The 13,145-nt window shown below is 40.2% G+C and overlaps 1 protein-coding gene across 1 annotated transcript; it reads right to left on the reverse strand.

The window, feature by feature from the left end:
- Nucleotides 1-7,512: 7,512 nt before the first annotated feature.
- On the reverse strand, nt 7,513-10,804 carry stmn1a (stathmin 1a). The gene is made up of 5 exons (XM_050034674.1): nt 10,703-10,804; nt 9,007-9,050; nt 8,736-8,908; nt 8,407-8,598; nt 7,513-8,313 (listed from the first exon to the last, which is right to left on the reverse strand). The coding sequence occupies exons 2-5, from the start codon at nt 9,020-9,022 to the stop codon at nt 8,254-8,256; spliced, it is 441 nt and encodes a 146-aa protein (XP_049890631.1). The 5' UTR covers nt 9,023-9,050; nt 10,703-10,804; the 3' UTR covers nt 7,513-8,253.
- Between the last annotated feature and the right edge of the window lie 2,341 nt (nt 10,805-13,145).

Here is a 13,145-nt window from a genome sequence, read left to right on the forward strand (position 1 = left end):
GGAAAGTCTTAAGTCTAGTCTTACATGTGGAGATGGTGTCTGCCTCCCGGACCGTAACAGGAAGATGATTCCACAGGAGAGGAGCCTGATAGCTGAAGGCTCTGGCTCCTGATCTACTTTTGGAGACTTTAGGGACCACGAGTAACCCTGCGTTCTCAGAGCGCAGTGTTCTGGTGGGATAATATGGCACTATGAGCTCTCTAAGATATGACGGAGCTTGACCATTTAGAGCTTTATAAGTTAGCAGTAGGATTTTACAGGGAGCCAGTGCAGAGAAGCTAAAACAGGAGAAATATGATCTCGTTTCTTAGTTCCTGTTAGTACACGTGCTGTTGCTGCTCTCTAATAAGGCACCATAATGCTTGACTGAATGCTGACTTTCTCACTGATTAAAGGTTGTTCAGGCCTCTGAGGTCGTCAAGCAGAGGTCTTTGTCCAAACCCAGATTCTGGCTCTAGTAGGGGTGCTTTCAGTTACTGTGGTCCTGCTCTCTGGGACAAACTGCCTGCTGACTGAGGCCCATTACAACCATGTCAAAATTCATTCAGACTGTGTTGATGTTTTTTGTGTTCTCTTTCATTTCTCATATTTATATCTACATTTTTATATTTTCTTTCAATGTAAAGCACTTTGAGTTTCCGTGTAATGAAATGTGCTATATAAATAAATTTGCCTTGCCTCGCCTTCTGTGCAAGAACAGCAGAGCAAATCCAGCATGGAAAATGAGTTCTCCGACAAGGACTTTAACAGCCATGATATTTCCTTTGTCACTCTTTTTTTTTTGTCTCAGAATAGTCGTGGAAAATCCCGACAAGTGCCAAACTTCACGGTGACACCCTGATTGTCGCCTGCATTACATACAGCATGTGTTCAGCCAGGTACACTCAGTGACGTGCCAAGTGCGGGGCTCTTATATGGGCTTATGAGGTTTGACAGGAGTTCTGCAGGATTTAAATTGTATTTTACAGTTAATAAGTAAGATGAGACAGCAGCTCCCAAACTGGGACTCCAAGTGGTCCTTGATGGTGTTTTAGGGGTTTATAGATCTAGTGAGGAATTGTTTATTTCTGTTTTCCACTCTCAGGTTATTATATCACCTCATTGGTGGAAAGGAACAAATGAAGTCACTTAGGTACAATTTAAAGTACCTGAACATGAACATTTTATTGACGTAATACTTTTACTTGACTGCAGTTCAGACAAAAAACCTTTTACTGCTCTAGATTTAATTCACAGCTGTAATTACATACTAGTGCAGTTCTAGGGATGGCAGTATTGGTAAGCTGGCTGTTCTCATGCACCACAATTCGTATTTAACCCCTGTAATCATGAGTCAGTAATTCCTGGATTACCCGTGTAACTAGCAAGGCTGCGATCAGGTGACCAATGCGCTGACTGGAGTAAAGAGGGAAGTAGTATACAGAGCGAAAGTCCATGCAAGGCAGGTTGGGAAAAGACACAGGACCATTCCCTATCGGCAACTGGCAATCCAGGCTGTGTGAAAACAAGCAAATTTGAGTTATTTTAAGTTACGTCGTCACTGTGTTTCTTTACCTCAATCTAACCTATGTAACTTTATGACGCCCATCCAAGTTTCTTTTCCTAAACCTAACCTGTGTAACTTTATGTTGAGTACTTAACTTTACGTGAAGTACTGAACGTGGTGACGTCATTCACGGGGTGCTAATTTGTTAGATACCTTACGAACCATTGTATGTGCATTTTCAGAAGATATCACACAAATTGTTGGATGAGGATACATTGTAGTAACTCAGTCTTTGACCACTTTGGTCCAGACTGAGAATATCTCAGAAGCTACCAGACAGATTGAGATGATATTTCGTCCATGGTCCCAAGATGATGAATCCTACTAAGTCTTCTCTTGTTTTTTGAAATATCTCAACATGCGCTGGATGGATTGACGTATCATGTTGTACAGACATTCATGTTCCTGAAAGGATGAATCTTGCTGATTTTGGTGACCCCCTGACTTTTCCTACAGCGCCATCATCAGGGTAAAAATGTAATCTGACTAATGCTTTGGTTTATGACTGAATACACCCAAAATGTATGGAATTAACATGTTCTACTGCTGTAGTTCATGTTCAGTGCTAATTAGCAAATGTTGGCATCTGGGATGTGTTAGCATGTAGCTGAAAGCACCACTGTACACAAGTACAGCCTCACAGAGCCACTACCATGCTTGAAGACTATCATAGTCCTGTTACAAATTTAACTTCCCAACAATATATGAATGACCTAAAACTAGGCATGTACATCTATTCTTAACTTTGGAAACAGTACATGCAAAAAATAGATAAACTTAAAGGGATAGTGCACCCAAAAATAAAAATTCAGCCATTATCTACTCATCCATATGCCGATGGAGGCTCAGGTGAAGTTTTAGAGTCCTCACAACACTTCCGGAGAGCCAAGGGGAGAGGGTGTAGCAACAAAACTAACAATTGAAACTAATAATTGAAACCACAGAATATCTCCATACTGCTCGTCCGTAGTGATCCAAGTGTCCTGAAGCCCCGACATAAAAAGTTGTTTGGAAAAACATCATTTGAACTCTGTTTTAAGCCACATTGTAGCCTGTAGCTCTGACTGCCTCTCTGTGCACCGTGCTCACGTGTGTGCGCTTGCACGAGACCGTGAGACATGGGCACCGCGGCTAAAAACAGAGTTCAAATGACATTTTTCCAAACAACTTTTTATGTCGGGGCTTCAGGACACTTGGATCACTACGGACGAGCAGTATGGAGATATTTTGTGGTTTCAATTATGTGTTTTTGGACATGTGAATCTGGGGCGCCGTAAGCCTCCATTAGGTGGAGTTTTTTTTCTACCTCCTCTCCCCTGGAATCTCCGCAAGTGATGTGAGGACTCTAAAACTTCACCTGAGCCTCCCTCGGCATATGGGTGAGTAGATAATGGCTGAATTTTCATTTTTGGGTGCACTATCCCTTTAAACTCCCCTTACTGGCATTTTCTGGAATTTCAACTGCATTTTAAGGTCTTCCTCTGTATATTAAATTTGCCCAGTTGTGTTTGTGTTGTCTAAATACCTGCTACACAAAGTGAGGAACTAGTCACGTGTTGACAGATAAGCAGTTTCCGTGACAACTGAGAACAACTCCCCTGAAGAAAACTGTTAGACTCGGTTGAAAGGCCCAGAGAAAAACAAATAATTCTCCCACCACACTCAGCATGTTGTATAGACATACAGTTGTTGTATAGACATACAGTTCAATACAACTTCAGTTTTTCCATGTGGGTTAGTGGAAGCAGCCTGTATGCAGTGAGGTTATATGACCCTAATGTTTGAGAAACCCATATCAATTATTCATATAAAGTTTGTGGGTGATGCAACTGAATAGTACTGATTACAGTAAAGCAGGGTGCTTGGAAAAGTTCCTGGCACAATCTGCAAAAGTAGGTAAAAAAAAGAAAGAGATGGATTTAATCCAAGATTTTAAATGTAGGCATGTTTATTATGATGGATATTTGAAGAGAGGCAGAGAGAGGAAGCAAAGAACAACATTGCCCTCTACTGGTCACTTACACTAATTACTAGAAAACAACATCAGATTTCAGTTCCTGCAGTGAAAACAGATCTTTGAGGTGTGACATGAGCATAAAAAACAGCCTTCCTCGATCTCACCTCACAGAATATGTTCATTCAGATGTTGTTGTAGTGTCTGTGTAGAAGTTGTGCCCATCCAAGCTACGGAAGTAGAAACCAAAGCACCAAAAAAATACATTGAATAAACTCAGCAGCAATGCCTCTTTCCACAAATCATAACCTGCTTACTCAGGGTAATCCACAGACCTTGTTGTGAGCAGTTTCATGTGGGAACTATTTTCTTCAGTTCAGTTCAATAAGCTTTATTGGCATGACATTTCTTATGTGTTGCCAATTATAATTGAAGACAGTGAATCCATTTTAGTCTGGTCAGAGTGAATCAAAATGTTCGAGTTTACATTTAATTTCTGTGAAACTTTGGTGTGATGTCTTCATATAAATGTTGCTCTGTCTCCACCTGTCTCAGAGGACACAGCTGACACAGCCTGCCTTCTCTGGGCAGCCAGGTCTGCCTGTGTCTGCCAGTCTCTATGTCCAGGCTGTGATCACTGAGACTGCACATAGCCAGTGTCTTTCTCAGTTTCTGATCTGTCACAGCAGTTTGCCATTGTGTGCTGTGTGTTTAGAGCCAAATAGCATTGAAGTTTGTTTTGGGTTTTTGTGGTAGATGTCCAATAGTTGATTTAGTTTTCTTTTTCTTTAGCTTCTTTCAATCAAATATACCCACCAACTGGTTACTATGCAGAAGGAGGAGTGCATCCACTAATGGATGAGAGGCTTGTACTCGACAGCAAGAGATGTAAACATGAACAGCGCCCACCTCTACTTAGCTGAAATGTTAGCTAGCTCAGTGGTACTAGGTGAGCTACTAGTGGATCCACACTTCCTTTTGAACAGCAACATGGCTGGTGGGTGTAGTGTGGTAGAAAGAAAACCCTGAATAACTGAGTCATGATTTATGGAAATAGACTTTTTTTTTGCATGGCAGAAGGAAGAGTGCATCTACTCATGGACGAGAGGCTTGTTTATCTTGTAACCTGAAACGTTTCAGGTTTTTAATCCAAATTAAGGCTTTAAGAATAGAGGGTGCTATAAGGTGTACAGATTGTTAAACCCTTCTGACAGGGGGCTTTATAAAACAGACTCCACTTGACATGAAACCTTTCCTGAGGCTTTTACTTTGGTAAATTGAGTCTTGTATGTGTTTTTTTTTTTTTGCTTGTTTTTACTAAAAGACACGTTACATATATTCATGTATCTTGTCGTATATTGTAGGATAACTTTCCCTTCAATTGCTGCTGTCTCCAAATCCATATCAACTAAATTACGATTAACAAAAACACACATTTACAATACTTAATATCTCAACATCTGTTGAACTGGACTTGTTTCTGTTTTTTTCAGGTTTGTCCATGTTCTCAAATCTGGTTATCAGGTGAGGCTGGAACATTTACAGAAATGACTCTTAATATTCAAAATTCCAGATTAACTTTATTGTCCCACAAATACAATACAACATACAACATAGTAAATAAACAAATGAACATTATACACCAAACATAGCGATTAAAGAAAAGTATGTATGCACTGTCCCTGTACATTTAAACTGTGTTAGTATTTAAATTTTTAAAATTATTTAATTTTTGATTAAAAAAAAAAAAGATTAATTCCGTAGTCACCAAACATCTTTGCACACGATTCCCAAATATAGCGTCACGTTTAATATCCACCTTTTAGAGGACCTGTGTGATACCCAGGACTTTAACCCTTTTTATGGCCAAAGACTTGAAGTATGAAGTATGATAAAGAAAAACACCACATTTGTTCTGATTGGTGTAAAGTCTTCAGACAGTACAGACATACTTTTTAAGGGTTAATTGCAAGCAGACAGCCAGTTACCAAAAAAAAAATAAAAAAAAATCAAAAAACAGTTTATATATATATACTTGCAGATACAAAGAGTATTGTGGGTTTACAGAGTTAAACAGCACAACGTAAGACCTTCTTTCATCATTATCCTTTTTTAAACAGTGTGTACACTATAAAGTTTTCTGTAACTATTTTACATTGTGAAAAAGGTAACAAAGGTATACATTATCAAATAGGGAGACTTTCCAGTACACTATTTTTAAGTTGGTTTGGAGACCAGCTGTTTTTTAAGGGACCTATTAATTTGTCAATTCCAAAAAATGTGGCCGTGACTGTTGCACTTATGGGATCCAATTTGAACATAACTCCGTAAATCTATTCATCTGTAGGCAAAGTGAGAAGGTACATTTTTCCATTATGTATATTACATGTGTATCACATTGGGGGGGTCAGAAAGCAGCCAATGTCTTGTGATGGTTTTCTTACCAGCGGATATCAAAACACTGAATAAGTATTCCTTAAAATGTCAGGTTAAAAGTCAGCTTTTCCTAAAATAAAGGTATTTAATAGGAAAGTATTTTTATGTAAAAAAAATGCCTTCCCGTATTTCGTGCATCTCAGACCAAAAAATATATTTCAGTGATTTGCATCCTGGCTCCTGCACATCTCCAACACGTGGGAGCCTCTCCTGTAGCGTGTGCTCTCTGCTTTGGGGTAATGAAGAATTTGATCAGACACGTCCGACGAAATTCTCTCCATGTATATTAATTAGTGCACTTCCATTGAAAGCTGCAATAACTATACCATTCCTCACTTCCCATTTATTTTTAAGGTGCTCTGTGGAAAGTGATTTCTTTGACATAAAACCCTTCGATAGTCTGATTAACTTCGACATGTAGGATCCTAGAACTACTTTCAGCTCTGGGTCATCCAGATCTGATGGGTGACTTTTAACATGGTGATTGAAATAGTGCCGCAGTTGTAGATACCTTATTAATAAAAATCTTGCTTTTCCAAAGTATATTTTCTTCTTAAAGTCTGAAAATCTTTTAACCTTCCCTTGTCTGTTCATGAGTGCGTTACAGACATACTTGTTGCACAAAATATTAGTTACTTTTGCACACTTCTGTCAGTTGTCGAAATCAGGTCTTCCAAATTACATACAGTATGTGTGCATAACTTTGATGTTCATCTTCTTATGAGTTCATAGATTTAGAAAAAAAAATACTCCAATGTTCTTCATAGTTTCTGACAAGCAGCCTTTTTCTATCATACATGGGACTAAAGATTTTTCCTGAGATATATTCTTATTTTTTATAAGATATAAGTATATAAAGTATATATAGGAAAGGAAACAGTAGTCCCATATGCCCAAAGACTCAGTATAGTATGATTTTTCTTTTAAAGCTCAACAGTTTCACTGATTTTGAACATTTAAAGCTCAGGCGAGCCCAGAGAAATTAAAATTTCCATGCTCCCCCCAGCAGAGGGAGACAAAGACTGCAGTTTTGTAGGAAGCTGGACCACAGAATGGGCTGGTTGTGTTAATTTTTTGTGATGTCACTGACACACATCTAGTGTAGTTGTCTCTTTAAAAATGCTGGACTTTGTAGTTCAAATAAGCGTCATCATTAAGTATTAATTCTCTGCATCTGTGATGATCCACTATTTTACTTTTACGTTGCAGTTATAGAACATGTGATTATTATCAGGAGGGCCTTTCTTTCCATCTTGCCTCCAGCAGGGAGCAATATACATCTGAGCATCCTTACATAACAGTCTCTACTGTCGCTAAGTGACACTGTCATGTATAATAATCAATATAGAAGTCACTTTACAGGGTGACATCAGTATCCAGAGGATGGACTTTTTGGTTGTTATCAAAGCCCATCAATGATAGAGCTCATGTGCAAACTCATTGTATCTGCATGTTAAAAGACATGAAAATTTACATCTTAATAAATAATGATCTGCTCGTTGACTGCACGTGTTGTTACACAACCTGCCACAGTAGAACGCTCTCGTGGTATGAAACAGTTTCAACAAGCAAAACAGTGTGTTTACATTTTTTTTATTTGTTTTAGTACAACAGTTCAAGTCAACTAGCCACTGTATCTATCGAGATGCCAAAGTGTATTGCTCGTTTGCACTCCGTGTGTAGACCCCCTGTTCACTCATGTTCAAGATGGCATCCACCTCCACGTCTGGCATGTTAATTCACAGCTATACAGCAAGAAGTTATGTGCTTTGAAGACAACCCCATATTTTTACAAAAGCGAAGAATCAGCAGTGGCACAAAAACATGATCTGCAGGAGCAAACTAGCAGAATCTAAAGCTGCACTAAACACCATGTATAACAGCCGACGCCTTGATCAAACCTTGTGCTACTTTTTTTTTTTCTTTTTTTAATATACAGTAAGTGCAGAGAACAGGTGTGGTTCACAGGGACATTTTTTCAAAATGCACTATGAAATAGGCAGGGATAAAAGACCTATGCATAGAAACATGCGTCCTCAAAAAGGATAAGTACACACTGCTAATTTTCAAAAAGGGCAGAAGCTGCACTGACAAGCTACATATCAAATGGAACAGACTCAACAAGTGGGGGACATGATCCACATGTTATAACCAGCGCAAGTACACTTATAGCAGGAGAGTTGAAAAATTCACAAAGTGGAACTCGGATTCATTTCAAAAAGGTGGGTAGTGAACACAACAAAAATACTGGCCGAACAAAAAATAAATCAATCTTTGGATACGTAAAAAACCCTGTACAATCCCCCAATTGCAACTCTCAGTCTTCAGTGCCCTCTTTGGTTTCCTTGTTCTTTCGCACCTCTTCCAACTTCTTGTCCTGTTGAAGAGCAGTAAAACAAAGGGTTAAGCTCCAACATCCCAGCTGAAGAACATGAGCATGCTCACATCTAACATGAAATCAAACACTGACCTTCTCCTTGAATTTCTCATTCATCGCTGCCATAAGTGCTGTGCGGTTCTCTTTGTTGGCCTCCATCTTCTGATTGAGCTTCTCCTCTGCCATCTTACTGAAGTTGTTGTTCTCCTCCATAGCTTTCTGTAGCACCTCCTTTTCATGCTCACGCTTCTCAGCTAAGTGCTTCAGAACCTCGGCTTCATGATTCTGAAAAACAATAAAAGATGTTGGCATCACAACATCCAACACATGCACTTAAATGCAGAGGAACTGAATGTGTAAGAGGCTTTCTGATTTCAACAGTTCAAGGTTTAAAAATGAGTATACACAATGATTGTTTGAACCTTGCGTCTCTCCTCTGCAGCATCCAGCTTCCTCTGAATTTCCTCCAGCGACACATCCTTCTTCTTGGGGGCGGACAGGGGGAAGTCGCCCTTGGCATCTGGGGCGGGAGCAGCCAAGATGACCTCAAAGGCCTGGCCAGAGGCCCGCTTGTCGAGCTCCTTGACCTGGATGTCTGAGCACACACAAAAAAAAAGGTAAAAACAATGCACTGAGGCACAACGAAGCATTATGGAGCAATAATATACGTGAAAATCTTAAGATATAATTCACCTTCAGAGGCTGCCATGTTAAGAGTGCGCTGCAGGTCAATTTACCTAAAGGGGAAATATAAGAGAAGGTCAGATTGATGTGATTGTGATTCACTGTCTCTGATCAATTCATGTCAGCAGATGGCTTTAAATTTAGTGACCTCTAGTGGATGTTTTACACCACTCCCAATGCAACACCCAACATACAAACAAGGCACAGTGGCACCACCCTGTGGCCGTCTTCAGCACTGCAAGCAACCACCGCCCATCAACCACACAAAACGGTAACATGTTACACACCATTGTTTATCTTGTAACTTGTGGCAGCAGCAGCGACAATCCAATCAAATCTGTGCGCAGTCGACCCGCTCCATCACCCCACAGGAGACAGGAGGGCTTTTCAGACGCCAGCCCACCGCCGCGTTAATTCTTACTGAACGACACAAGTCACATTTTGTGGAAACAAAAGGCTGTGAGCAGGGTGGGTACGGCTGGCAGTGCCAGGTGCAGACAGGCCTGCAGTCGGCCTGCTCAGCAGCAATATGCACCATCTGAAATGAGATTATTGAGCCATGAGCATATCCGGGGGGGGAAAATGATCATCAGGGAGCACCTGTTCCTTGCACCATGTGTTTGAGCCGCAGGAGGGGGGGGGGGGGTGCACAACAGCAGACTACACACGCAAGGCGAGCTCCAGTAGATGCATGCTGGTGATATCATTTGAAATATAAAATGTGAAGAATCGTCTGCAGCTGTCATGGCATTTGGTCAAATGGTTAGTGAGACACTGATCACCAAGATCAAATGGTGCTGAGTGGAAAGACCCCTCCCCTGTTTGTTCTACCAACTAGCTAGTGTAGCTTTTGTGTGAGGGTTGCTTTGTTGCATAGTAAAATTGCAGAAATCTAAATTTTAGCTTGATTACAGTGAAGTTAGGTGGGTGCACACTTAACACGGGTGGCGTTTTACATTTTAGTTAACTGCACATGGCTGTAACAATGTCCTGGCTGACAATAACCCCATCTTCCTCATTTGGACTGTTTTCTGTGAGCTTTGTGCTGTCATTAGCTCAGGCATAACAAGCAGCATCAAACAAAGGCGCGTTTGACGAGCAGCTGCAAACAAAGACCATCTGACGGCAGGTTGTTTCCACACACACACACACACACACACACACACACACACACACACACACAAAATGTCGAATAAAAAGCTTTACGCACACACTGGTGCAGCTCACGGGTAAGGTTTGATAAGAGATGACAATGTGACTGCTGCCCACAAATTGACAGACATGAAAGAAGTCCTCAAAGTCCACCCCCGTCTGTGTCTCCGTCGGTGCCAACTGTGCCAGCGTCTCCTGCCATACAATAGGCTAACAGCCCGCCAACCAGCCCACAGAAAGTGAACAAACAACCGTCGCTTCTGTCTCGTTTTTCCGCTGAAATGACCCCAAACTGATAAAAAAATACCACGCGGGGTCGAAAATATCTAAAACATCCACCAGCAGCGTGTCTGTCTGCCACCTTAGAAGCCTCACGTGCAAACAAAAGCGACACACACCATTCACAACAAAAAAATTAACACTGTCCAAAAACACGATCTCCATTAAAATATTAAACTCAGCTGTGTGTCGTTACAACGTTACAAAATGGACGACATCTAATTAATCCCTGTGTAGTTGTGTCGGTTGTAAAGATGCTGTCTGTCACACCCACCTTCAACAAGCTCTGGATGCTGTGCTCCTCTCTCAAGAGTTTACCGCGAGCCCTCTGCTCGAGCGCACCGAGCGCACACATAAATGGACCAAAGCGAGTGCCGTCACGGAGATGGCGGCCGGTGATTGGTTCTCTGCGCGCTCCCAGATGCGTATGGGAGTTGTAGTTTTTGGGTGTTTTTGCCTTTAAACAATAAAATTCCACTATTCCACGAGTCAAAATCGATTAATAGTGTTTATTAATACAACTGACAGCAAACTGGGTGAGGCAGCAATCTGTGGTTGTACACTGAAAAGCAGTTTATAGGGAAAACTCAAAGTACGGCAACATTTAGGGCCACTGTGCCCTCTTTCAGTGGTTTCAGTCACTGCTCCACCCATTGCCCCAAATAGCGGATTTTGGAGGTTACACCATCACAAATTGTTTTATTTTTAGCATTTAGATAACTAAAAATGATCCTGCCTGACCAGATATTAAAAAAATAAAATAAGGCACCAGTTTGCATCAGATTTTGTAGTTCTTCTAGCTTATATTTGTGCAGATGAAGCAAGACTAGTATTTGACAATGAACTTTAATGGTGTAGTTGCTTGAGAAGATGGCCTGCATGGAAATCTAATTACACCTCCAGTTTCTGTTTAATGCTTTTTAATAATTGAGCACGCTGTCTTAATACCTTGGAAATCTCATTCTACATTCATTCAGTATGAACTGTAAGAGCCAGGGCTGATCTGGTCCAGTGTGACCAACATCACCAACAGGTCCCTGTCATATTTTTTGGGGGTGGAGATTTGATGATTTTGGAACATTTAGAAGTGACAGCCATAACATAACCCCGTAGTGTTGTGTCTATTCAAGAGACTCCTGTGATTCTGTGTTGAGTAATCCTTAATGCTATATCATAGGCAACTGGACTTGCTTGAGTTTCTTGAAGATGCTTCACCTCTCATCAAAGAGGCTCCTTCAGAACCAAAGGATTACCATGTTACTATGAAGCAGGATTTGGAGCTAGCGAGGTAACTTCAGGGTTAACTGTGGTTTTTCCAGTATTATGAAGCTTGTTCTCTTTTTACCGGGATAAATCACTGTGCAGTATCAGAAGAACACTGAAGAATAAAGTATCCATGAACAAAAGTCTGTAGTCTCAGGTAAAAAAGCGTAGCCGGTATATCGTTATAGGTCAGTAGAATCATTCCATTGTTCCAGTGCTCTGTTTCCACTGAGTTTAAAACACAGCTTCTGACAAACAGATAAGATAAACACATGATTTTAGCAGGATTGTAACTCAATCATAGTTTATTTCAGTCCGCAGTGATAGTGCTGCTACTTTTACACTCTTATTCCATCACTGCAGCTCAAAATAAGAAGACACCTGTGTGATGAGACTGAGGATAAAACAGATAATATTTTATTAGTAAAAAAAAATCCCAACACTGTTATTGTAAAGCAACGTGTCGGTCAAATAGACCTCATCAGTCCTTAACTAGGCTACTTTTCCACCCTTAACTTTGGTAGCAGAAACAGTCTGGCATCACTTCAGAGTATTTTATGTGACATTCAGAATAGTTTCATTTTCCAGCTACATATCAGAAAATACTCTATAGTAATGCCAAATACAGCCTAGTGACTCCTACACGTGATTGACGCCTCGACGGGGGGTTATTTTTGGATAGTGTTATCAGTGTTTCTACATTTTCCGTTATAAGATTAGAGTATTTGTGATATGTCACGCCCCTGACATTTTACCGTCTTGCAGTCACACTTCTAGTATCATTTCATCTCATATGATATGAAGCAGCCTACTTCATGGTTCTGATGATGTCACTCGTAATTAACACCCCCGCCTCTTTCACATAACTTTCAATAATTGATAATTGGGAACTTTTAAAATGTTGGAAATATTGGGGGTGGAGATTTGGGGATTTTGGATATCATATAATATAAATACATTTAAAGCCGCTCAGATTTTTTTCTCAGTGTAAAACTGATTTTAACAAACAATTTTTTAACCAAATGATTCAATTTTTTTGTGGGAAAAACATCAAATTATCTTCAAAGCTGAGGATTTCTCTTTGTCTAGAGGAGATCTCAAAAGAAACATGGCAGCAAGAAAAAGTTAATTTCAGGATACAGGAGAAAACATCACTTTGAGACAGACATATTTCACAATGAAATGAAATCAAGTCATAAAAAAAATATCCCATGAGCTTTTGAGACCTGAGTAAAATATATAGGCATGGTTTTCCATCTCAAAAAGGTGCTTCAAAAAGATCCCAACTTCCAAATAGACTCATAAAATTTTGTCTCCACCACCCAGTCTTTTAAATCTGTTTTCTGACTCTGTAGAATAATTCTGTAAACTGCAACCATAGTCGCTCTGACAACTCAAATATACATATTTTGATATCTGATATTTGACATCTTTCCCCTAGTAAATAATCCAGT

This window comes from Epinephelus moara, chromosome 22, assembly GCF_006386435.1.
Source record: "Epinephelus moara isolate mb chromosome 22, YSFRI_EMoa_1.0, whole genome shotgun sequence".
In the NCBI taxonomy this organism is placed as follows: Eukaryota; Metazoa; Chordata; class Actinopteri; order Perciformes; family Serranidae; genus Epinephelus; species Epinephelus moara.

Coding starts and splice junctions, on each gene's coding strand:
- stmn1a (XM_050034674.1), bottom strand. Junction 8,599..8,735: donor CTGCAGAGGAGAGACGCAAG/GTTCAAACAATC, acceptor ATTGTTTTTCAG/AATCATGAAGCCGAGGTTCT. Junction 8,314..8,406: donor ATGAGAAATTCAAGGAGAAG/GTCAGTGTTTGA, acceptor GCTCTTCAACAG/GACAAGAAGTTGGAAGAGGT.